At 35.6% G+C, this 25,363-nt stretch overlaps 5 protein-coding genes across 6 annotated transcripts; 4 read left to right on the top strand and 1 right to left on the bottom strand.

Moving 5' to 3' along the window:
- Positions 1-326: 326 nt before the first annotated feature.
- On the top strand, positions 327-4,114 carry LOC105776532 (probable LRR receptor-like serine/threonine-protein kinase At5g45780). 2 transcript variants are annotated; one of them, XM_012599238.2, is made up of 11 exons: positions 327-768; positions 855-987; positions 1,091-1,162; positions 1,459-1,602; positions 1,715-1,786; positions 1,870-1,929; positions 2,070-2,140; positions 2,225-2,371; positions 2,461-2,799; positions 2,929-3,320; positions 3,545-4,114. In XM_012599238.2, the coding sequence occupies exons 1-11, from the start codon at positions 657-659 to the stop codon at positions 3,857-3,859; spliced, it is 1,857 nt and encodes a 618-aa protein (XP_012454692.1). In that variant the 5' UTR covers positions 327-656; the 3' UTR covers positions 3,860-4,114. The 2 variants fall into 2 exon arrangements, with proteins under 2 accessions (XP_012454692.1, XP_012454691.1); XM_012599237.2 differs by having other exon boundaries at positions 328-768; positions 2,219-2,371.
- A 4,222-nt stretch (positions 4,115-8,336) lies between these two features.
- Positions 8,337-11,281, top strand: LOC105776534 (uncharacterized). Its single transcript, XM_012599242.2, has 2 exons — positions 8,337-9,978; positions 10,682-11,281. Exons 1-2 carry the CDS (start codon positions 9,173-9,175, stop codon positions 10,899-10,901), a joined length of 1,026 nt encoding a protein of 341 aa, XP_012454696.1. The 5' UTR covers positions 8,337-9,172; the 3' UTR covers positions 10,902-11,281.
- Positions 11,282-12,104: 823 nt separating this feature from the next.
- Positions 12,105-13,817, top strand: LOC105778012 (60S ribosomal protein L11). The gene is made up of 5 exons (XM_012601558.2): positions 12,105-12,269; positions 12,367-12,474; positions 12,569-12,611; positions 12,695-12,890; positions 13,468-13,817. The coding sequence occupies exons 1-5, from the start codon at positions 12,267-12,269 to the stop codon at positions 13,664-13,666; spliced, it is 549 nt and encodes a 182-aa protein (XP_012457012.1). The 5' UTR covers positions 12,105-12,266; the 3' UTR covers positions 13,667-13,817.
- A 407-nt stretch (positions 13,818-14,224) lies between these two features.
- LOC105777846 (pentatricopeptide repeat-containing protein DOT4, chloroplastic) lies at positions 14,225-17,030 on the top strand. Its single transcript, XM_012601341.2, has one exon. The coding sequence runs from the start codon at positions 14,300-14,302 to the stop codon at positions 16,925-16,927; it is 2,628 nt and encodes an 875-aa protein (XP_012456795.1). The 5' UTR covers positions 14,225-14,299; the 3' UTR covers positions 16,928-17,030.
- Positions 17,031-17,537: 507 nt separating this feature from the next.
- LOC105777847 (receptor-like protein 51) lies at positions 17,538-19,334 on the bottom strand. Its single transcript, XM_012601342.2, has one exon. The coding sequence runs from the start codon at positions 19,219-19,221 to the stop codon at positions 17,914-17,916; it is 1,308 nt and encodes a 435-aa protein (XP_012456796.1). The 5' UTR covers positions 19,222-19,334; the 3' UTR covers positions 17,538-17,913.
- Positions 19,335-25,363: the final 6,029 nt, after the last annotated feature.

The raw sequence follows: 25,363 nt of genomic DNA, 5'->3' as shown, positions 1-25,363 counted from the left end.
TAATGACTCAAACAAAAAAACCAAAAAAAACCAAACTTAAATATAAAAACAATTATTAAGTTTAGGAATCAATTAAATAAAAATAACTTAAACTCCGCGGTGAAAATTGTAACATACGATCAATCACTTATGAAAAGAAATTGAATCACTTATGAACCGTTCGTTTCCCATCAATCATCAAAACATACGATCTCAACGGCCCAAAACTAACTCAAATTCAGACAAAATCCAAACATCGTAAATCGTAACAATACCAAAAAAAATACCACCTTTAAATCATGAAAAGCGACCATCTCTGTCATTTCACACATCTCGAGGACTTGCCCCATGTTCAAAGGACCTTTCTTCTGGCCTCGCCACTTGCAAAAACACCCCCAAAAAAAAATAGCCTTTCCTCACCATTTTTATACTCGAAAATATTAATCTTTTCAGCCAAGAGTCCAAGCAGAGCTGCAAACAAATATATAATTCAATAAAAAAAAAAACCAAACTTTAGCTGAATTCAGATTGCATTTTTTGTTTTCTGTCAGTAGATTCTGGCCTTACTTTCATTCCCTAAAGTCAAAAGCCTAAGTGAAAAAAAGAATCAAAAGCCTTCCAGCTTTCCTTTGTAACTTTAGCTTCTCCTTTTTGTCATTGCTTTTGTTTAACATTCAATGGAGCAGCACATTATGTGGGTGTTTTGGTTCTTTTTACATTGGTTTTGTTCGGTCCATTCAGTTTCAGATGGTGATAGTCTCCTTTCTCCCAAAGGAGTTAACTATGAAGGTCCATTTTGGGTTCTTAATTTCTTTCTTTTTTTAGTATTTTTTTTCTTTTTCTTTTGTTGATTTTGGGTGGTATTGTAATAACAGTGGCTGCTTTGATGTCGGTGAAGAGAGAGCTGAGAGATTATAAGCAGGTTATGGATGGCTGGGATATCAACTCGGTTGATCCTTGTACATGGAACATGGTGGCTTGTTCTGCTGAAGGTTTCGTTATCTCACTGTGAGGAACTATGCTCCTTTTCTATTTCTTTATCGATTGTGAATAATTTGATTAAAAAAAAAGTAAAAATGAGAGCTTGATTTTGTAAAATTGTTGTTGATAGAGAAATGGCCAGCACAGGGTTATCAGGTCTGCTTTCACCCAGCATTGGGAATTTGAGTCACCTAAGGACAATGTGAGTCCACCGTCTTATATCTTTTCTTGTAATCCAACTGCTAATTCTTACAGTATTGGAACCAATGTGAAATTGATGTTTTAGTAGTGATTAGGATTGCCCAAGACATTACTTTTATGGGGTATTCTTTTAGAAGTTGATTTGCTTGTGAAAGAATATGCATTACGGTGCACTTGGGTACATGTTCTTGTTGGAAGAAATGCTAGTGTTGGTTCTCAGAACTTAGTTTTAGTCTTATTTTCTTAAATTCAGGGGTTATTTTATCGAATAATCCTTCTTTGTCATTGTTTTTGTAGGTTGTTGCAAAACAATCAGTTATCAGGTCCCATCCCGGATGAGATAGGGAAACTCTCGGAGCTTCAAACTCTGGATCTTTCCGGTAACCACTTTGTTGGAGCAATTCCAAGTACTTTGGGCTCTCTAACTCATCTAAGTTATCTGTGAGTGCGGCCCTGACATTTCTTCAATGCATTTTTATAACATTTGTTGTTATGTACAAGCGCAAGTTTTCTTAATGTTTGCCTCCTAAAATCTTTGCTCTGGATTTTTCAGGAGGCTTAGCAAGAACAATTTATCTGGACCTATTCCTAGACACGTTGCGAATCTCACCGGTCTTTCGTTCTTGTACATTCCTGTCATGTTACCTTAATTCTAATCCAGACTGCTACACGATGATGATTTCAATTAACTTAAATGATATTGTGCAGGGACTTATCATATAATAATCTCAGTGGTCCTACTCCGAAAATACTAGCAAAAGGTTATAGGTGAGCTTCCTTGCAGAAAAGAGATTTCATTTCACATCAATAAGCCTAAGCTTTAAATATTTGTTTTCATGTTCAGAACAATCTTGCTGATAAATAGCTTTCATTCACTTCATGCTCAATGTTCCTTTTTTGTTGTGTAGTATTACGGGAAACAACTTTCTTTGTGCTTCTTCTGAACATATATGCACAGATGTTTCGTATCCATTAAATGGTACGTTGTTGATATCTATCAAAGTGCTTTTGCTGTATGCTCTTTAATTATGACAATCTAACATGCCCGATTGTTTAGTGGCAGGCTCAGTTTCGTCTTCTCAAGTCAGTGGAAACCATCATTGGCTGCTTTCTGTTGCCATAGGAATTGGTTTCGCATTTGTGGTTTCCGTGATGCTGCTTGCTTGTTGGGTGCGTTGGTACAGATCTCGGATTATGCTACCCTCATACGGTACTCCCAAATTCACAAGATGCACTTTTCAAACACTGAATTTGTGTAATTGTTGGAATTTGAGAATTTTGTGTTACTTTGAATTGCAGTGCAGCAGGATTATGATTTTGAAATTGGTCATCTAAAGAGGTTCTCCTATCGTGAACTGCAAATCGCCACCAGCAATTTTAACTCCAAAAACATTTTAGGACAAGGAGGATATGGAGTTGTCTATAAAGGGTGTCTTCCAAATAGGTCAGTGGTTGCAGTTAAAAGGCTTAAAGATCCTAATTTCACAGGAGAAGTGCAATTTCAAACTGAAGTAGAGATGATTGGTTTAGCTCTTCACCGTAACCTCTTACGTTTGTATGGCTTCTGTATGACACCTGATGAGAGATTGCTTGTGTATCCTTATATGCCAAATGGTAGTGTTGCCGATCGTTTAAGAGGTTTGTTTTCTTTTTGTGGCTTAAACGCATAGTCATAACTATTCATTTATTTTATGATTCGCTCACAGCTTTTTATATTTTGCCCCTCGTGGCCTCACCATTTCCTTATAATGTGATTATGTTTACCAGATGCTTGTCATGGAAAGCCTGCTTTGAATTGGAGTAGACGAATGCATATTGCCCTTGGAGCTGCTCGTGGACTTCTATATTTACACGAGCAATGTAATCCCAAAATAATTCACCGGGATGTAAAAGCTGCAAACATTTTGCTTGACGAAAGCTTTGAAGCTGTGGTAGGGGATTTTGGTCTTGCTAAGCTCTTAGATAAACGGGATTCCCATGTTACTACTGCTGTGCGAGGGACTGTAGGACACATAGCCCCGGAGTATCTTTCAACCGGACAGTCTTCTGAGAAAACAGATGTCTTTGGATTTGGGATACTACTGTTGGAACTCATCACTGGACAAAAGACATTAGATGCTGGTAATGGACAGGTTCAAAAGGGAATGATTCTTGACTGGGTAAGAAATGATCGATGACTGTCTACTAACGTGGATCTTTGTCATTCTGTGTGCTCACTGTTTACCTAGAGAAAGTTATGCATGCCTACAAAATCCAGATCACTCAGCATAATGGATGTTTGCTTTGTTATGACAACATCCAGCATAAACTAACAATTTATCGTACTTTTTGTTCGGTGCTATTAATCCATATTTAATCTGAAGATACTTCATGGGTGATACAGGTTAGGACATTGCACGAGGAGAGGAGACTTGAAGTGCTAGTGGACAGGGATTTACAAGGATGCTTCGACACAATCGAGTTGGAAACAGTAACAGAGTTGGCGCTGCAGTGTACTCGACCACAACCACACCTTCGCCCCAAGATGTCTGAAGTTTTGAAGGTCCTTGAAGGACTTGTGCAGTCGGGAACAGAAGAACCACAAGGTGGAACAAACCATTGCGAGACCAGCGCATATAGCTTCTCTAGGAATTACAGTGACGTTCATGAAGAGTCATCCTTCATCATTGAAGCAATGGAACTTTCCGGACCTCGGTAAATAGAAAGCATAAAATTTGCCCTTCCCCATCAGTTTGTATATGATTTTTGCACCTGGGAATCGAATGGAAGTCATGAACCAGTAAGAGTTAGATTGAGGAACTCTCCTATAAGTTAGTGAAAATGTCCCAAAATTGACTCAGGATTTTGAGACTTGAGAGTAACCGTGTTAACCATTTTTATGTTTTTATAGCTTTTCAAATGTAATTACAAGGAATGCCTTAGCTTTTGTAGTCTATGAAAATATTTTCTCCAATTTTGAGGTGACTATTAACAACCAAAACTTGTGAAAAATAAATAAAGCAAATCCAATATTCAGATGCTGTTGATACACGGTGGAGAGAAGGGTGGCTAAGAACAGTTCACCCGGTGGGCGGACAGCAGTAAGAGAGTTTATGGGAGCTGGGAGCTGAGAGAAGGTTTGGAGTTAGGAGTGAAAAAGTATCATGGATGTTCTGCTGATTCCTGGGTCTTGGGAGCCTTATAAAGGGTGTTGTTGGTCCCTTGCCGAGGCTTTACATCTCTTTCTACTTTTGGTTTTGTATTATTTGGAGGGTGTTGTTGGTCCCTTGCGCGAGGCTTTACATGTCTTTCTCCTTTTGGTTTTGTATTATTTGGGTTTAGTCGACCTATTGATGTTCTTCTACGTAGGTGTGGGTTGTCTGTGTTAGGGGTGTGATCCCTTGACGTGTGCTCGTCGCCTGCAAGGTGCCTCTAGATACTGGTCAGCAGGATTTTGCCTTCGTTATCGATCTTAGCTCGCATGGACCTCGACGAGGTCGTAGTGTCACACGACAAGCTCACCAGATGTTAATGGAGGACTTGTGAGGTGTAGGTATAACAAAAACAAAGAACAATTCTAATTCTAATATGAAGAAGACCATTTGGAATTTAGTTTGAACTGGATCGGGAATCAGTCGTGATACCAGAAAAAAGAAAGTCATTGAATCAATTGATTCGGGTATCAGTACAGAATGTTTAATCCAAATTTTTTAAATTTTTAATTGATTTATTTAATCGAATCAGATTACACTAATCAAACCAAAATAAACCAGTTCAATTATTAAATCAATTTTTAGAATTTTAGAATTTACAAATGGGAGTGTATGACACTCAAAAGAAGAAAAGAAAAATGATGGTCTTTGGAATATGCCGAAATAGCCGGCTGGTGATTGCTGGACTTTTAGAATTAAAATTCAAACTTTGGTAACATTAATTACGAAAATGAAATGATTAGAATTTGGACAAATTTAAGGGAAGAAGAACATGGTAAACAACAAATTTCCATATCGACATGTTTGATTGTGGTTCGCCAAGTTTGTCTTCAGAGAAGGATTGCCGATCAAGTCAAACATGTATTATTTCTTCATTGAATTTAGTGTCAATGTAGACCCATCCTTTTTATTTGTCTTATAAATATTTTTGGGTAAACTACACCTAGGTCATTAAACTATTAGCAATTTATGTTTTAGTCACTTAACATCAAAAAGTTACAAAATAGTCATTGAACTATTCAGAATTTTTCACTGAACTATTCGAAAGTTTTTATTTAAGTTACTAGATTGTTAAGTTCTTTTTAAAGTCCGGCTAATGAGCTCCAAGCAACGATTCGAGATTGGTACAGTGGATTTGTATCCATCAACGAGTAGAAGAATATACTTTAGGTCCAAGTCAATCTGACGTTAATGTTGGAGATCGGAGAAGAAAGTAATTTGAATTTTAGTTTGTAAATTTGTGACGTTAAGATTTTTTTTTTCATTAAAATAGGTTTTCATCATTAAAATAGGTTTTCAAATAATCAAAATTAATATTGATCGGTAAAATTGAATTAAAAACTAAAACTGGTGGCAAAATTTAATAAAAGTCAATCACATAAGAGTTGAATAATAAATTTACTCACATTTTTCAAAATATAATGACGAATATCAATTTCAAACAAATTTATACTTTAACTCAATTATAAATTAACTTTTAAAATGAAAAATAATTCTTTTAATCCCTTAAAATGAAAGAAATTATAGATTAATAAATGATAAAAATGCGTTTTGATATCTCAAAATTTATTTATAGTTGTTGGGTTTTCCGTAATATCGCTGACGGTTTGCAATTTGCAATATGATTTATGCTTTTAATTGCATGGTTTAATTCCACTTTCAGTCCCTATACTCTTCAACACATTTAAAATTTAATCTCTACTTTTGTTTTCAAATATTTAATCTATTTACACTTTTAATTTAATAATTGCAGTTCTATTAACAACATTGTTAAATGGTTTCCATTATATTAGATTATGTACCATTTTAAAAATTGTCTTCTTGCTTACATGGTCAATTTAAAACTGCATAAAAGCCATGTAAGCAAAAAAAAAAAAAAAGTTTCGTCTTTCATTTTGCTTATTTAAGAAAGTGCCAAAGAAGCTCATATTCAAAATCGAAAACTTTTCTACCCTTGATTCATCACCTTATTTGCTTATTTAAGAAAGTGCCAAAGAAGCTCATATTCAAAATCAAAAACCTTTCAACCCTTTTTTTTTCTTATGTTTTAGGGTGTCATAGTTCGATAGTCAATGTCGTAAGAACTAGTCTAGTGGTTTATTGGGTCAAAATAATTAAATAAAAAATCATAAAATTATTAAAAATTTCATTAGTAGTTTAATCTGTTGAATCATCGGTTCTTTATCTCGTTTTTGATTTTTTATCGACTCATTACAGTTGGCTCTATTTCCAATCATATACCATCACTCAAACTAGTCAAACTACAAGTTTCTGATTTAACCAAGTGGCTTGGCCTGGTTATTATGACAACACTTTGATGGGTTATACATGATCTGTTGGGGAACCCAATGTTCCATTTCGAGGTTGACACCACTCTATGTTGGTTTTGATATGCTGAAGACTTTTGTTGTTGATGATTCACCACTTTCTATGTATTTTTTAAATTATTGCAGAGGTTTATTTTATGCAGAGATGAAATATTTACAAACAAGTGAATCAAATATATTAAAGAGAAAGATAAGAAAAAGATAAGAGAAAGATCAATTCACCCTATCTGGGCGGAGAGCTGAAGAGTAGAGAGAGTGAAGATGGTGGAGATGAAGGCTGAGAGTAAAGTGGCAGAGTTTTCATTGTCTTGGGGACTATTTATAGGCGAGGGCCCTTTGTTTGGTGGCATTAATATGGTGGATTCGTCATTAGACCATCATTCTAGGACACGTGGGGTGGGATGTCTGTGGACTATGATAGGATATAAAGATTCATGGTACGAAGTGGTTAATCTCATATAAGGTTTGGTGACTAAAAGGATCATATTCTTCACAAAAGACCAAGTTCTTGGGGAACTTTGGTGATAGCGTCCTTTCGAGGAGCAAGTGGCTTGACCAACCACTTGGTTTATGGCATGTAAGAGGCGTTTCTCAAGTGACCTATCGTCCTGCCACATGTCCCACGTGGGTGGGGGTATAACAATTTTCTTTCCACTTTTTCACCATCTTCTTCCATCCCTCCATTTTCCCACTAAACCAAACATACCCTTAATGTTAATGAAAATGTTAAGATGGAACCTTTTAATTATCTCCATAATTCACTAAGCCAAGTTCTTTGAAACATTTTAAAAGTGAAAGACATCCCAAAAACTCAATTGATATACTCCGAGGTTATTTTGTTTTTTTTTTTTCTAATTTGGTGAAGAATTATTCTTGAATAAAGGTTATTTTGACTTATTCCAAACATTAGTTTGTTATCAACATAATTGTTCTTAGTAAATGTTGTTTCAAACAAGAATTGTTTTATGGTGATGCTTATTTTAAGTGACGACTCTTCTTAAAAGCACCATTTTTTAAATAGAAGTTTTGAACAAAATTGCTTTGAACATAGTTGTTCTTAAAACACAATTAATCTAAACAAGGTTATTCTAAACATTAATAGTTCTCAAAAAATAAATGTTTTAAACTAAAACCTTATTCTAAACATAATTGTTTCGAATGTAATTATTATCAAACAAAAATTATCTTAAACAATCATTCTAAGGTGGGGTTTGGATGAGCTGTTGGGTGCGATGCATTTAATTTACTTTTTATCTCATGTTACAGTATCGTTATAGTATCTAATCTCACTATCACCGTTGTGTTTATACTAATCGTAAGTGAACGCACGATCTACTTAAACCCACCCTAAATAAGAGTTGAAACAAGACTATCACTTATTCCAAAATTAACTTTATTATTATTTTTGGAAGTGGAATTTTTGGAAATATAATATTAAAAGATTGAGTATATGAAGTTGCCATTTTCGCCAATGCGCTTTCTTGAATCTTCCACGTCTTTTTTCTTATTTTATAATCATATTCATTTTCTATTTCTAGAACAAAATAAGAAGAAAAACTTCGTCCATTCAACACAATTCCTTAAAAAGTTAAAATTCATAAATGAAGTCAATGATCACATTGAGAGGAGAAAATCATAGTGTTTTTCTAATAAAGAAAACATTTTCAAGAACCCAAAATTTTGCCTAAACCCTTTTGAACCAAAAAAAAAATATAAAATTTGCCTAACCCATCAAGATAAGCATTACTTATGTAACGCCGTGAATCCGAAAATGAAATCCTTTCAAAAAAAGATTCCTTTTTTCCTCCATTTAATTAATGTAATAATTCTATTATTATAATCCCTATTTTTCTGCTGATTCTAGTCAATATTTAGGTAATCTTCACTCAACCCATTTTCATTCTTATACCATTTGTTTTCAAGTTCCTTTCTTCACCTAACCTCTTTCACCCTCTTTAAGCCAATATATATTTGTATAGATTCTCTCAATTTATTTGTATTTTAATGGTGAAAGTGTTTGATTCTCTTATACCAATTGAACCCATTTTATTATGATCTTTTCTCCATTTGAATTCTTGGGTTTTGACATTTCAATGTTAACAAAACCCTTCTTATTTTTGGGGTGGAGGTAAGATTTTTGTTTGTTTGTCTATTTTGCTTGGAGTTGAAGTGATACAAAAGTAGGTAAGGATCTGATTCTGGGTTGTTTTGGAAGTTAAACAAAGATTCGATTTTTATTACTTTTGAGGGAGTTCATAAGCTCTTTCTATGATTATGTTTATTCTTTTGTGATTATAGCTTTTTTGGAATCTTGTGGGGGGGGGGTGTAATGAGCAGGAAAAATGGTTTGATCACAGTGTATATGGTCTGGCTTTGGTTTTAAAATGGAGAAAACGTTAGCTCTTTTCCATTATCTGATTGCTCATACGTATGCTTATTGCCTTGGTTTTTTTATTATTTTAGACGAGGAAGAGGTGTAGTTAGCTAAGATTAATGGATCAAGAGAAAAGGGGTGATTGCATAGGGGCTAGTATGAACTTGAGTCAAGTTGGGGAATGTGTCGGTGGAAATTCAAAGAATTCGATTAATGGGGTTGTGTCTGGAACTGCCATTGTGGAAAATTCTGAAGAAAAATTGTGTTCTAATGGAGAAAATTCGGATTTGAGATTGCAAAATGATGGCTTTGAATCGTGTAAGAATCAGGAGATGGATTTTGGGAGAGGAATTGGTCAGAATGATCTGGGAACTAACGGGAATTCAAGTAGTTTAATTGATGCAAATGTAGTGGTATCATCAAGTGAGGGGTTTGTTGAAGAAAGGAATGAATCGATTTGCGAGGAGATGAATGAAATTAGAGGTCAAGTTGATCAAGGAAGTAGTGAGAGTTTCCCTAATTCAGTTACTGGATCTGTAATTCAGACCATTATTGTGATTAACACCCAAGAGGCATCATCTCTGGAAGGAATTAGCGGAGAGTTCGAAGTGAAAGACTATGGTCTTGGTTCAAGTAAAGTATCAGTTGAAGGGCCAAAGACAAAAGCTGCTGAAGCAGAGGACGCATGTGTGATTGATGTAAAGGGAAGCGGCGGTGGCCAAAGACAGTTTAAGGAGAGTTGGGATGAGGAAACAGTTTGTAGAATTTGTCATTTGAATTCCGAGCAATCCCTTGAATATACTGATAGTACATCGGCTACTGCAGCTGATGTGGATCTAATTCAACTAGGTTGCGAGTGCAAAGATGAGCTAGGAATCGCACATAGTCATTGCGCAGAGGCATGGTTTAAGCTGAAAGGAAACAGGTAATGTTCTTTCTCTAGTAGTGAAGTTTTAGGATCTAAACTAGGTCTCTTTGGGGAAAATACGCATTGCCTTGTTGTTAATGCTTTGCTGTTACTACCATGTCATTATGTGTTAGGTATTGTTGATATAGGGTTTGGCTTCTTAACTCTGGAATTTTAATTGTTCTTTGCTCTAGTTGTGTTTGGAATTAGCTTTAGGACCAACTATAAGTTTTTTAGGTCTCATTGAAACATTTTCATTTATGGATTTCAAAATTACCATCCACCTTTTGTAAGGAGGCACAAAACTCCATATACAATAATTGGAACAGAAGAGTTAATAATGTGAAATATTTCAATGGTCATTGAAACATGACTTTTTTCTCCATTGCCATTGTTTTTTTTGCAATGAAATATCTAATTGGACTCTAAGAACATACATAAGTGAGAAATGTTCACTTTGATCAATATCGAATATGAAGCTATAGACCCTTTGTGTTTTCCTATCTTCTTGTTTTTTCAACTGTTTGAGCGAATTGAATTGTCATCATACAGTAGAAGGTGTAAGAGTTCATTGAATTATTATCAAATGGCAACTATTTTTATGTATCGCGAATAGCTTGTATCTCAAACCAACATTTGATATCTCAGGAAGTACTTGGAAGCAGAACATGTTGGCAAATCTCCTATATATACCTTCTTATGTTTTTTTTTTTTTCTGCAGAATGTGCGAAATTTGTGGTCAAACCGCAAAAAACATCAGTGGCGTTAGAGATAACAGATTTATCGAAGATTGGCATGGCCAAGGATCTACAAGTGGCGGTGCTAGCTTCTCAGATCAACATTCAGGATGTTGGCGTGGACAGCCTTTCTGTAACTTCCTCATGGCATGCCTGGTAATGGCCTTTGTACTGCCGTGGTTCTTCCGTGTGAATATGTTTTAGCAAAGGTGTGAACCGGACATAACGTTCGTCCTCTGCACCACCTTTTCTTGCCTTCCTGTCGGGTCAGCTTCTCCTGTCGAATTTGAATGGATATGAAATAACTCGTCGGTGAGGCTACATTACGGGTTGTTTCTGGTTTTCAATACCCATATAGACAAACCATAAAGATTGAGTTTTCAAATTTCAGAAGTAGCCATCCATGCCCCAATTCTTTTACTGTGACAAAATTGTATTTGCTGCTTGCAATATTAACTTATTTGGTATTTGTGCCTTTCAGCTTAAAGTCAAAGCTTAGGCAAAGGATGGCTTCGGCTGTATAACTGTATTACAGTGAGAAGTTTTTTTCTTCTTATTTATTAAAGATCTAGATTTGGCATGCATTTATGTCGAATTCATTAGGGGAATTCCCATTATATATACATGAATGTAACACAAATTTGATCGACATAGAGTTGATGTTCATGATGAATGGTTTTTCAATAACAAATTTGTCGAGTGAGTGATAAGAACTTTGATATATTTCAAGTATGATTTTGAGTTTGACTTTTGTGGATGGAAAAAATAACAATGGGATTAAATTTAGTCGGAGTTGAATGCAACTACAGAACTCCGAATTCTTTTAAAAGAAAGAATAAACTACATTTGTAGTCATTAAAGTATTAGTAAATTTACGTTTTGATCACTCGACTTTAAAAAGTTATAAAACGGTCATAAAATTATTCGAAAATTTTCATGTAAGGCTACTAAAATCACTATCATGGCCTTCTCTTTCTTTTCTACAGTTTCTTTCTTTTTTTATGAAATATTTTGAATATCATGAATTTATGAACTAAAATTTAAATATATTTTTTTCGATTCCCATTATTCATCAAATCAACCTCAATCTAATGTATGTTTATTTACTGGTCGATGGGTATTGATCCACTGTATTGATTGTCAAAACATATTGTCAAAACATTTATTGAAGCTCACTAGCCAGACTAAATGAAAATTTTTAAATAATTCAGTGATTATTTTATAAATTTTTAAAGTTAAATAATTAAAATATAAATTTATTAATAATTTAATTAGAGGAAAAAAAAGCAGCTTTGGGTTACCCTAGATTTTCAAAGGAAATGGACCTTTATCATGGGAAAGATCCAATTTTTTTATTCCTTCATCTTCTTCTCTCTTGTTCTTTTAGCCCAAAACCCATAGACCAGAAGCCCAAAACTCAAGGATGCGACTTTGGCACTCATTCATGAACAAGGAAGCGACTTTTAACACTCATACATACAACCTGACAACCCTAGAGTGAGGAATTAGACCCAGCTGCCTCTTCGTCACTTGTCAGTACAACGCTGCTCTCAACCTCCATTTCCCATCATGGTAGCTTTCTCTTTATCTCGACCTTTTCTGTTTTGTTAATACATGTATCATTAACATTTTTTTTAATGGTTGTTTTTACTTTGTATAACTACGAAAGGCATCGGAGAAGAAGCTGTCGAACCCAATGAGGGAGATTAAAGTTCAAAAACTTGTCCTCAACATCTCCGTCGGTGAAAGCGGCGATCGTCTCACCCGTGCCGCCAAGGTAACCGCCGTTATTCACACTGACAAAAACCCATTCATGTTCTCCCCCAAATCTTGGCCTTGAATATTAGCTTATCCCTGTATACTCGTTTTAGGTCTTGGAACAACTCAGTGGTCAAACCCCCGTCTTCTCCAAAGGTAAAAAAATTATGATACCAATTCTGTCCTTTTGTTGGATTGTGTTGTTTATGGAAATAAAAATGTGGGGTTGATGTGAGCAGCTAGGTACACTGTGAGATCTTTCGGAATTCGGCGTAATGAGAAGATTGCTTGCTACGTGACTGTGAGGGGAGAGAAAGCTATGCAGCTTCTTGAGAGTGGGTTGAAGGTTAAGGAGTATGAACTTTTGAGGAGGAACTTCAGTGATACCGGCTGCTTCGGATTCGGTATCCAGGAACACATTGATCTTGGCATCAAGTAAGTCTTTTTCTGTATGTCTCTTTTGTTTTAATTGATATATGTTGATAATGCATTCTGGATACTTGTTTTTCAATTTAAATTTGATGAGAATTAGCAATATTTGATAGGTTCAAGTCTTCGATTTTCATTGAAATGGCAATGCACTTGTTTGTATCCTGCAATGCTTTTATTTAACTTTAGGGTCGGGATCGCTATTAGGATTTAAGAATGGTGCTGCTTTGCCAATTATACCATTCTAGGTTTTCAATGTATTTAGCTGATTGTTGGTCATGTCCTCGTATCCTTGTATTGGACGCATGTACTTCAAATAAAATGAAGAGTCCGAGGAACATAGAATTACCAGGAGATAGCAATGCAACTTTTAACCAGGCTTAGTCGTTCAAAGGTTTGCCTTTCTGATTAAAGTTAGTGTGTGGCTTGAAACTAGGTACCCCTTTAAAAGTTAGCATTTCCTGATGCAATCATCTAGTGGTTAACACTGGTTATGGGGAAGGCTCAATTTTATTAGTAGTGACAGTTGATATTGACGAACTCCTTGAAGGCATAAATTACCAACTCTTGTTGTCTTCTCTAGGTACGATCCTTCAACTGGTATCTACGGCATGGACTTCTACGTTGTTCTGGAACGAGCTGGTTATCGCGTTGGCCGTCGTCGCCGATGCAAGTCACGTGTTGGTATTCAGCACAGAGTTACTAAGGAAGATGCCATGAAGTGGTTCCAGGTCAAATATGAAGGTGTCATCCTTAACAAGTCCCAAAATATTGGAGCTTAAGAAATAGCAGTAACGAGCTCAGCTTGAGTTGTTTTCAGTTTTGGCTACTTGATTTTGACTAGTTTGTGTATCAGTTTCTCTCTTTTTCCTGAATAGATTTATGCTTGAGACTTTCCTGTTGGTTTTATATTTATTCTTCAATTTTTGGTAACCCTTGTTTCCTCTGGCATTTGCTTGTTCTTTCAACCCTGCAAGTTTCAATTCGGTAAAAAATATGAAAACCAATTTAATCAATCAATCAATCTTAAACCAGAATCAGACTGACCAGTTATTGGCTGATTTTTTGACTCGTAAATTAGTACAAATTTTTTGACTCGTAAATTAGTACAAACTGGTTGAAACTATTTATTTAACAGGAAATGAAAGTAAGGTTTGTGATCGATTTAATCATTTTAACTATTACACAATCAAATTAATCATCATAACTGATTTAATTGAATATTATCAATTGATTTGAACTGAATTTGCAATGCGCTGTTAAACTCAGATCCTTTTCAAATTTAGATATTTTCTGATTATTTCTTTTAATAATATTATCTGGAGATTCATATAATGGTTGAAAAAGGCAGACCTTTATAAACCGTTAGCTCTCATAAAGCTTTCGCATTTTGGAAAGAGATTCCCTGGCTTTCCATGGCTAAAGCGGCACCTAACTTATGTTTCTCTCCTCTAACTCTAAACCAAAACCGTAAAGAAAACTTTTTCTCATCTCAAAATGGTTGCTTTATCCATAAACCTTCTTTAAAGACTACATTTCTCTCTCCAATTTTCAGGTCTTGCATCCCTATCCGAATCTCAGCTACACCCACAAGAACCATTGATCATCAAGTTACAGATTATAATGCAAAAATCCTTCATTTCTGCCAATTGGGTGATCTTGAAAATGCCATGGAATTGGTTTGCATGTGTGAAAAGTCTGAACTTGAAACTAAAACGTACGGCTCGGTTTTACAGCTTTGTGCTGGTTTAAAATCATTAACGGATGGAAAAAAAGTTCATTCAATCATTAAGTCTAATAGTGTTGGAGTCGATGAAGCCTTGGGCTTGAAGCTTGTATCTTTTTATGCAACTTGTGGAGATTTAAAAGAAGGGAGGAGAGTTTTTGATACGATGGAGAAAAAGAATGTTTATTTGTGGAATTTCATGGTCAGTGAGTATGCAAAAATTGGCGATTTTAAGGAGAGCATTTGTTTATTCAAGATAATGGTGGAAAAGGGAATTGAAGTGAACTCTTACACCTTTTCTTGTGTTTTGAAGTGTTTTGCTGCTCTGGGTAGTTTAAAAGAAGGCGAATGTGTTCATGGGTATTTGTTAAAACTGGGTTTTGGCAGCTGTAACAGTGTGGTGAACTCCCTCATTGCATTTTACTTCAAGGGCAAAAGATCTGAAAGTGCCTCTGAACTGTTTGATAAATTGTGTGACCGAGATGTTATATCATGGAACTCTATGATAAGTGGCTATGTATCAAATGGTCTTACAGAGAGAGGGCTGGGGATCTATAAACAGATGATGTATTTGGGTATTGATGTGGATTTGGCTACTATTATTAGTGTTCTTGTCGGTTGTGCAAAATCTGGTACTCTTTCACTAGGGAAGGCTGTTCATTCTTTGGCAATAAAATCTAGTTTTGAGAGGAGAATCAACTTTAGTAATACTTTACTGGACATGTATTCAAAATGTGGTGATCTTGATGGTGCCTTGAGGGTTTTTGAGAAGATGGGTGAAAGAAATGTCGTGTCATGGACTTCCATGATAGCAGGTTACACCCGAGATGGCTGGTCTGATGGAGCCATCATATTGCTTCAACAAATGGAGAAGGAAGGTGTTAAACTAGATGTGGTTGCTATTACAAGCATTCTACATGCTTGTGCTAGAAGTGGTTCATTGGATAATGGCAAGGATGTACATGATTACATCAAGGCAAATAACATGGCATCCAATTTGTTTGTGTGTAATGCATTGATGGATATGTATGCTAAATGTGGAAGCATGGAAGGTGCAAACTCTGTTTTTTCGACGATGGTTGTGAAGGACATTATTTCTTGGAATACCATGGTAGGAGGTTACTCAAAGAATTGTCTTCCCAATGAAGCACTTAAAACGTTTGCTGCAATGCTCAAAGAACTGAAACCTGACAGTAGAACTATGGCATGTATTCTTCCTGCATGTGCCAGCCTATCTGCTCTAGAAAGAGGCAAAGAGATCCATGGTTACATATTGAGAAACGGGTATTCTTCGGATCGACATGTGGCCAATGCACTTGTCGACCTATATGTCAAGTGTGGAGTTCTAGGTCTTGCACGTTTACTTTTTGATATGATTCCTTCAAAAGATTTAGTCTCATGGACAGTAATGATCGCTGGTTATGGTATGCATGGGTATGGAAATGAAGCTATTGCTACCTTCAACGAGATGAGAGACGCGGGAATCGAGCCAGATGAAGTCTCCTTCATATCTATACTGTATGCCTGCAGCCATTCCGGACTACTCGAGCAAGGTTGGAGATTCTTCTACATAATGAAAAATGATTTCAACATCGAACCCAAATTGGAACACTATGCCTGCATGGTAGATCTTCTTTCTCGAACTGGTAACCTTTCAAAGGCATACAAATTCATCGAAACATTGCCTATTGCACCAGATGCCACAATCTGGGGAGCTTTGCTTTGCGGTTGCAGGATTTACCATGATATTGAATTAGCCGAGAAAGTTGCAGAACGTGTCTTCGAGCTAGAGCCGGAAAACACAGGCTACTATGTACTGTTAGCAAATATCTATGCAGAAGCAGAAAAATGGGAGGAAGTGAAAAGAATGAGAGAGAAGATAGGGAAGAAAGGCCTAAGAAAGAACCCAGGTTGCAGTTGGATAGAGATAAAGGGAAGAGTTAATCTCTTTGTGAGTGGAAATAATAGCTCACACCCACATTCCAAGAAAATTGAATCTTTGCTAAAGAAGATGAGAAGGAAGATGAAGGAAGAAGGCTATTTTCCTAAAACTAAGTATGCTTTGATTAATGCAGATGAGATGCAAAAAGAAATGGCTCTTTGTGGTCACAGTGAGAAATTAGCCATGGCTTTTGGGTTATTAACCTTACCACCTCGAAAAACAATACGGGTTACCAAGAATCTCCGAGTATGCGGTGATTGTCATGAAATGGCCAAGTTCATGTCCAAGGAAACCAGAAGAGAAATCGTGCTGAGAGATTCGAATCGGTTTCACCATTTTAAGGATGGATATTGTTCTTGCAGAGGCTTCTGGTGACTAGGCTGTAGATTAACAAGTATGTTTTTTTTTTAATCCCGAATTCTTATGTCAACGAAGATTTAAGCATCGTAAACAATTAGCCAGTACGATGTTAAGCTTACTAGTAAAGTAAGGTCACAGCAACCTGGTCATGGATGACGGCTCTGGGGCCATACATCCACGTGGTGTGGTCCTTTTTTGAGTAAGAACCACGAAACTAGTATCCAGGACACACAGCTGAACAGCAACTGGGATCCAACCATCAAAACTATTGCAGGAACCATAACAGTTGGATCTGTCATAATGTTTCATCATTTTTATCACAATAAATTAACATCTACAAATTCATCCACCAACACCAACAACTTGGCTTTTAATCATTATCTCCAAGTTTATAGTAACAAAGAAGATCGTCCAACAGGTATATGCCACAACATACAATTTTGAGCCTGAATTCGCAAAAGATCAACAGTAATATGTGGTTAATTGATATTTCAAGAACTGTAACAGCTTTAAATGAGAGAAAATCTAGAACAGTAGCCGCAGAAGACGATACTTTGGTCGTTCTTACAGGGGAAAGCTCACAGTTCAACTTTTCTCTTGGCATTGATATTAATACTTAGAAACCTTTTAGATTAATGTTAGACAACACAGTTGGATAACAAGTGAAGCACAGTGAATTATCAGAGATGATAAAATCATAAAAATGGTGTCAAAAAGCAAATGCTTGAAGTTGAAAAATACATATTTTAAAAGACTAACATTGACACATTTCATTAGCAACTCCTTGTACACCTTTCATTGACCAACCTCGTAAAAAAATGGAAACCACTGCTAATGGCCAAAAATATCAGCAAAAAAGAATACCATACCAGTTCAATGATTCCTCCGCCTCCTATAGCTACTCCCCCCTCATTTATCACAAATCAAGTGTATCAAATATCAGTAATAAATAAATGGCAAACTATGAAAAATCTAACCAATGATCGAAACTACTGTTTTGTTCAACCACACCATTTTGAGAGAAGAACTAAGAAAACAATAAGGAAAACTATGGAAGAAAGTCCAATTGCAACACCAAGAACAACCTTATTTGGCCCGTGATGATGCTCCTTGTTTTCACTTGTATCGTCTGCACTATCATCTTCATAATCTGAAGAGTCACTATCACCAGAAGACTCCTTAGAAGGAGGAGGTGACATAGGCAATCCATGCTTATCACAACGAGCAATCCCAAGCTTCATTTTTGATGACAAAACAGAATGGTTGTAACACAAATTGCTATTCCCACCAACCTTGAAAACAGCCAGTTTCTTTATGAAACTAGCATTGAATGGTAAAACCCCATGAAGTTCATTGTTCTCGAGGTTCAAGACTTTCAAGCCTTTCAACTGTGAGAAAAACCTTGGGACAGTGCCATTTAACTGGTTATTACTCAGATCAACATGAACAAAGCCTGGAATAGCAGAAATCGAATCTGGGATTGAACCAGAAAATGAATTGGAAGCCAAAGATAGGTTTTTTAACGATATCAAGTCACCAAACTCAGTGGGAATCTCCCCATTTAACCCATTTGATGAAAGATTCAAGTATTCAAGATCTTCAAGAAGTGTAAGGGAAGTTGGTATGTTTCCTTTGAGCTTGTTATCAGATAAATCAACATGGGTCAGGTTCAGATGCAAGTGCCGTGGAAGAGAACCGGTGAGATTAGCATGAGAAATGGTTACTGTTTTCAGCTTATGCATGTTCCCAAGGATTACATAAAGGCCGCTAGTGTTAACCGGAGTGAAGGAAACTGTGAGATCGGTTAAGTTAACGAAACGTGAGAGCCAGACTCCGGTGAGGCGGCGGAGGGAGCGAATGCAGGTGAAGGAAGTGAGGGAAAGGGAAAGATCATAAGGGAAGCGAATAGGGTATGTGTGGCAGTTCGTGAAGGAAAGAGAATGGACGGAAGAGAGGGACTTGAGAGCTGTGAAAGAGAGGGAAAGGTCGGCGGAGCAGTTGGAAAGGTGGAGGGAAACGAGGTGGCGAAAGGGCTTAGAGCTGTCACAAACGGTGGCGTTGTGAGGGGAAGGTTGGATGCAAGGGTCTCTTGCGGTGGGAATGTTGAGGGATTCAAGTGCTTCAATTTGTTTAGGGTCTAGAGTAGAAGAGGAGGAAGAAGAAGAAGAGGGAGTTTCAGTGGTGGGGGAAGGAGTAGGAGGAAGTTTAGAGGTGGCATTTGTGGTGGTGGTAGCGGCGGAAATGACGGCGGAGAGGAGGAGGAAGAGGAAGAGTGGTAGTGAGTTGAGGGATGGTGGTGGTGGTTTCATGGTAGAGACTAGAGAGCAAGGAGTAAGTTTTAGTGACGTTGGAACTTGGGAAGCGAAGTGAGAGAGGAAAAGACAGAACACAACACAACACAACACAACAAATAAGTGGGGAGGGATTGGATTATGTTTATAAACATCCAATACGAGATTTTTATGTTAGGCATAATTATGGTTTTAGTCCTTAAATTATACTAAAAATAAATATTTAATCCTTAAATTTTAATTTTACATAATTTAATCGTTTTACTTTTAGGTTTAAGTCACAATTTAGCCCCTAAACTATCATTTTGTTTTCATTTTACCCAAAAATATTTATTGGCATCCAATAAAAAGTGCTTTGTGTCACATTCTTATTGACAACAAAAGTTATAGTTCGATATCGAATTGAAATAAAAAAATTTAAGTATAAATGTGAGAAAATATGTATAATTCAAGAGCTAAATCATGAGACTTTTATAGTGCTATTAATAGATCTAATAAATAACATTATTAATTGTTACTATTAAGTGATAATTTTTTAAATATTAAGCATTTAATTGAGACGTAATTTTAACTACACGATCGAAAAATAAAAAAAAATTACTTCATCATTTTAATAGCATAAGCTAGTGATGTTATCAACTTATACCTACCGAAGTCATTATGGAAATAAGGACCAAATTATGTTTGTAGTAAAATAGATGTACTAAAACCAGAATTAACCCTTTATACAAATACAATGCATGGGTCAAAGTTAGAATCTTTAAACTTTTTATGCAAGGTATTTCAGAAAGTATTTTTAAAAACAAAATTAAATGCAGATGTCGGTTAAAAGGTATATATAATATACTTTTCTTATAAGCTGTATTTTCGTGGAGTCCAGCTTCCAGCTATTTTCTGCCCTTTTCATCCCCACTACCCTACAGAAGTGGTAATTTCCCTTGGGTCCATCCTTGTCTAAATTACAAAAAAAGAAGAAAAAAAAAGAAGGTTCCACCCTTGGTTAACTTGTATGGACTTGAACCCTTTTTTACACTTACTTGAAATTTTCTATAAATAAAATTTATTTTACAAATATTAGAAAAAAATACAAGAATTAGAATGAATTTTCTTGTAAAAAGAACAGGGTTTCATTTTAATGATAAAGTATAAGTGTAACCATATAATATAATATCAATATTAGTTTTTTGAGTCTTTTACCTAAATAATTTTAAAAAATTTAAATACTGAAATAGGTTGTCAATTGGATTATATACGAAAATTGTATGTTTTTTTGGTTTGCGCCTATCTGATAGGCACAACAACTTTTTTATATTAAAATATTTTTTACTTTAAATAAAATATTATTATTTTATTTTTATTAAAAATATTTAAATATATATATATAGGTCAAAATATAGTCAACGTGTCAAAATACGGGTTAAAAATACCCGAAACAAGGCACGCCTGTCAGATAGACACAACTGGTTGCACCTGACAGGTAGGCGCCACTGCTTGCCCCTTGTGCCCCTCGCCCTGCCACGACCCCCTAGCCCCTCGCCCATCCCACCCCCTCACGCCCCTCACTTGCATAGATACACTGCTTGGCAGTGCGTAGTCCCTTCACAAGAGAAAAAAAATTGTAAATAGGGGACCTTATAAGCATGGTCCTCCAAGTTTAAGCACCCACCGGAAGAGAGAAAGATAGGAGAGAAAGGAGAAGAAAATAAAAATAATAAGAAAAAAAAAGTAATGTATTATTTTAGTAAATAATTTTGTTTATAATTTAAAGAGTTTAATTAAGATGTTGTGAAATTTTTTGTTATTATTTATTATTTATAAATTACTTATGTTTAGTGTTTATGGTTTTGGATTAAGATTTTGTATGAATGTAATTTTTTATAATTATTTTAAAATTAATTTGTTAGTAATTTAGGATTATGCTATAAATTGTTGTATTTGTAATTATTTTAAAATTAATTTATTAGTAATTTAGGATTATGTTATAAATTTTTGTGTTTAGTTTAGTATTTGGTGAGTTTTAGTAAAGTAAAATTATTTTTGTTAAATATTTTGTTAGTAATTTATTAGAAATTATTGTGTTTTGTAAGTTTTAGTAATGTAATTTTAAAAAATAAATTTATAGTTATTTTGTTAGTAGTTTATGATTAGGTTATAAATTGTTAGTGTTTTGTTATAGTTATTTATTTTTGTTAATAATTTATGGGATTAGGTTACAAATTGTTAGTGTTTAGTATATGGTTTTGTGATCTTTTAGTAATGTAACTTTTTTAAAAAATTTTATAATTATTTTGTTAGTAATTTATGATTAGGTTATATAAATTGTTAGTGTTTAGTTATGTGTTTTGTGATTTTTAGTAATGTATTTAATAAATAATTTTATAGTTATTTTGTTTGTAATTTATGATTAGGTTATATAAATTGTTAGTGTTAGTTTAGTGTTTTGTGATTTTTTAATGTAATTTTTATATAATGTAATTTTATTTGATTTTTATTTATTTGACCATTTTTATTGATTTATTAAAATGTTGATTAAATTTGTTGTATGTACTTTTATCGCCCGCAACGTGAACGTCGAGCTCCACAAAAACATACCTCTAGAACACACCATAAAACCATCAATTTTAGGGGGTTTTGTAATATAAAGAACATCATATTTATGTAGCCATTTTATTTATAATTTTATAGGTTTTTTTTTTTGCAATTTAAATAATCAACTTTGCATTTATGTAATGACTTTTTCGCTATTTTAGTTATCAATTTTATGGGTTTTTTTTTCAATTTAAATAAATAAACTTTAGACTAACTTTGTAAGTCAAATTAGATTAACTGCAACAAATTGTAGACAAATTTTAGACTCAATCATCTCAACATGTAATGAACAACATCTCGATTTCTACCCGATTGTGACGATTGTCTAATATGGTAGTTTCGGAGTGGGCATTTACTCCGATTATGATCGGCTAATCTGCATACGCCACACAATTTTCCATCGGATTTCTCCCTAATGTCCATTTCTTTATGGATTCTGGATAATTGCGGACGACCTTTTGGGTTCCTACGCAACCCTTTGTCTGGGACAAGCTCGAAGGTCGTCGGAGGAACCTCCTATGTAGATAGGTCAGGAAGCACGGGGAACTTGTTCTCCCATACACACTACGTGCGCTCGAGGGTGTACACTTCATCGATAAATTGTGCTACATTGAGCGAGACTTTAGCACAAGCTGCCACGACATGTGCACAGGGATAATGAAGTGTCTGGAACCTCCTGCAATCGCACCGTCTATTTCGGAGATCAACTCCGTAGGACCTAGGTGGTATACCGGGTCGACAACCGATGATCTCTGTAACTCGAAACGTTTCATTACATTGTGAATATAATTCTACATTCATCGACCTCGCCATTCGATGATTTGCAACCATTGCATCCTTGACATCTTCGGTAAACATGTGTCCCGCCTCCATCTGGTTGACTTGTTGCTGACTCATTCTTGGCATCAAGGTAGTCAACCTGTAAAATGTAGCCGAAAAGATAGATGAAATTAGAAGATATCGTGCTTTCAACAACACAATGTTGATCCCCTCCACCAAGTTTGTGGTCATTTGACCATAACGAAAGCCCTCGTCAAAACTTTAAGCCCATTGCCACGGCTCCATGGTACCCAACCATTGTCGGAAAGATGTGTTCGTCTGACCTTCTATGTCACTCTCAAGTTGAGTCATCCTTTGCCGAAAAATGTGTGGCTCTAGCTCGTGCGCTGTATATGTATTAAGAAAATATAAGTTACAGTTTCGCCCTAAAACATTAGGTTATATATTGAAGGGCTAAGGTTATATTTTACCCATTCTCACAACTTGTTTTTGTCAGTCTACATTCTTATAATCTCGGTAGGAGTTAGCCGCAATGTGCCGAATGCAGTAAACGGATCTTCATGGCACATCGGAACGCTTAATGGTGACAATTAATCATTTCCCTCTATCAGAGATGATGCAAATATTATCATTATTAATAACATAACTCTGCAGGTTTGTAAGGAAGAATTCTCATGACTCCAAATTCTCCTTATCTATGATGGCAAACGCAATCAGGAGCATGTTCTTGTTCCCGTCTTGAGCAACTGCAAGAAGTAATATTTGTGTATATTTACCGTATAGCCATGTCCCATCTACTTGTACAAACGGCTTGCAGTGGGGAAATGCACACACGCATGGATCAAACGTCCAGAACATCCGTTGGAAAATTCTTTTTCTGGTTGTAGTTGGTCATCCGGGCCATAATAAGGTCGTGTCTGTAACTCAATGACAGTCTTCGACACGTACTCTCATATAGTGGCTATCCATCCCTGTAACTCATTATACGATGCATCGAAATCTCTGTACAATTGCTCCATTGCCATTTGTTTAGCTATTCATGCTTTCCAGTATGATACTCGATACTGGAACCGTGCCTGCATTTCGGCAATCAGTACCAAAACTTTAATGGTCGGCATGTCTTTCACCATTGGCATGATGCACGTACAGATAGTTTTGGAATCAAGTTTTCGATGATCTTTTGTCATACGCGTTGAAGTGCATGTGTTAGGCAAATTTTTGTATCTCTCACATCTACGACTTCTGGATAAATGCAACTCGTAACCGCTAATTGCAGTCTTCCACCGACCTTCAACACTCTCTAATATATAATGTCGGTTTAGACACAGTGACTTTGTAGTCCACTGATATATTTATGCTATACCGCTTAATGACAAATATGCACTCTTCCTTACTTTCGAATCTCTGGCTCACGAACAACTCCTCAAGATTGGAATATATTGCCATTCGGTGAGCAGGTAGTATTTCAGGGTACTCCTGGAACTTGTCTGCGTGCACCGCATCGGAGTCTATTTGGACATGTGTGCCCTAGGATTATTGTGTATCACAATACGACGAATCCGGTTCCCGACTGAAGACACGTTAACGTTTCCATCCTCATTCACGCATTTGTCGTCAATATCATCTGGGACCTCGTCCACATCGGGATCACTATCACTGTCGACCTCGTGATTAGAAGGATCACTACTATGTTATACATCATCACCAACCACATCAGTCTCGGGTGCAGCATTAAGATCAATGTCGATCCCGTGTATAGTTGATTGACTATCAACATACGATATCAGAACCACCATACACGGCTCTTGAGCTCCATCTTCTTCACCTAATGGAGTGGGATCTTTAGTTGGCTCCACACCAACTAACTCAGCAAATAACTGAATCGGTGCATTTTGGTTGCTCTAAGTCCCACAATAAAGAGTGATCATTGTCTCCACGTCTTTATCGTCTACAAGTTCCATTTCGGTGAATTTTATAGGATCCGTTGAAACTGAAAACTTGTAGAAAAGCTTCGAGATCCTTCTCCCACAACGTCTATAAATTTTTTCACTATTTTTTTCTTTCATATCATCAAACGAGATATTTCTATTAAATCTCATTGCTACTTGTTTGCAACATTCAAATATACATCCCACGGTTGTTGTCAAAATTTCTCCATCGAAATAAACGCATACGAAAAATTGATTCTCCATCTTCAATACTAGATCTGTTAAAAAAAATTCAAAATTCTCAAAAGAGTTTCGAATAGCAAAAAAGTTACATAAAATTTTTAATGCAATTTTTTTCATTTAGAAGCTAACAAAATTAATAACCTAACAAAATAACTTTCAAATAATAAAATTACTAACAAAATTCTACATTCTATTTAAAAAGAAATAAACTAAAATACATTATCCTTCTTTTTGTTTTCCTTTATTTCTTTCTTCTCCTTATCTTCTTACTTCTGTTCTGCTAAATTTTGTGTCTTCTGCTCATTTGATTTTCGGGGAGTATATAAAGGGGAAAAATTAAGCACCAATCGCGCTTACCAGATAGGCGCCACCTACCCCCATACCATTTTCGTATCTCTACACGGGTCATATACTGATTCGGGAAAAAAATACAAGCAATGGTGCCTATGAGAAAGGCGCCACCAATAAAATAATAATTTAAAAAAATAAAAAAAATATTTTAATATAAAAAAGTGGTTGCACCCGTCAGATAGGCACGACCCAAAAAATATACCATTTTCGTATATAATTCAGTTGACAACCTATTTCAGTATTTAATTTTTTTAAAATTATTTAAGTAA

The sequence above is a fragment of the Gossypium raimondii genome, chromosome 10 (genome assembly GCF_025698545.1).
Source record: "Gossypium raimondii isolate GPD5lz chromosome 10, ASM2569854v1, whole genome shotgun sequence".
In the NCBI taxonomy this organism is placed as follows: Eukaryota; Viridiplantae; Streptophyta; class Magnoliopsida; order Malvales; family Malvaceae; genus Gossypium; species Gossypium raimondii.
Note: the sequence above shows the minus strand (reverse complement) of the source record. Positions and strands in the feature narration are given on the sequence as shown.

Bases quoted from the DNA above. Each gene is read 5' to 3' on its own strand.
- LOC105777846 (XM_012601341.2), top strand. From the start codon at position 14,300: ATGGCTAAAGCGGCACCTAACTTATGTTTCTCTCCTCTAACTCTAAAC.
- LOC105776532 (XM_012599237.2), top strand. From the start codon at position 657: ATGGAGCAGCACATTATGTGGGTGTTTTGGTTCTTTTTACATTGGTTT. The intron at 988-1,090 runs GTGAGGAACTAT...TGTTGTTGATAG, and splicing joins GAAGGTTTCGTTATCTCACT to AGAAATGGCCAGCACAGGGT. The intron at 3,321-3,544 runs GTAAGAAATGAT...TGGGTGATACAG, and splicing joins AGGGAATGATTCTTGACTGG to GTTAGGACATTGCACGAGGA.
- LOC105777847 (XM_012601342.2), bottom strand. From the start codon at position 19,221: ATGAAACCACCACCACCATCCCTCAACTCACTACCACTCTTCCTCTTC.
- LOC105776534 (XM_012599242.2), top strand. From the start codon at position 9,173: ATGGATCAAGAGAAAAGGGGTGATTGCATAGGGGCTAGTATGAACTTG. The intron at 9,979-10,681 runs GTAATGTTCTTT...TTTTTTCTGCAG, and splicing joins TTTAAGCTGAAAGGAAACAG to AATGTGCGAAATTTGTGGTC.
- LOC105778012 (XM_012601558.2), top strand. The intron at 12,612-12,694 runs GTAAAAAAATTA...TGATGTGAGCAG, and splicing joins AACCCCCGTCTTCTCCAAAG to CTAGGTACACTGTGAGATCT. The intron at 12,891-13,467 runs GTAAGTCTTTTT...TGTCTTCTCTAG, and splicing joins CACATTGATCTTGGCATCAA to GTACGATCCTTCAACTGGTA.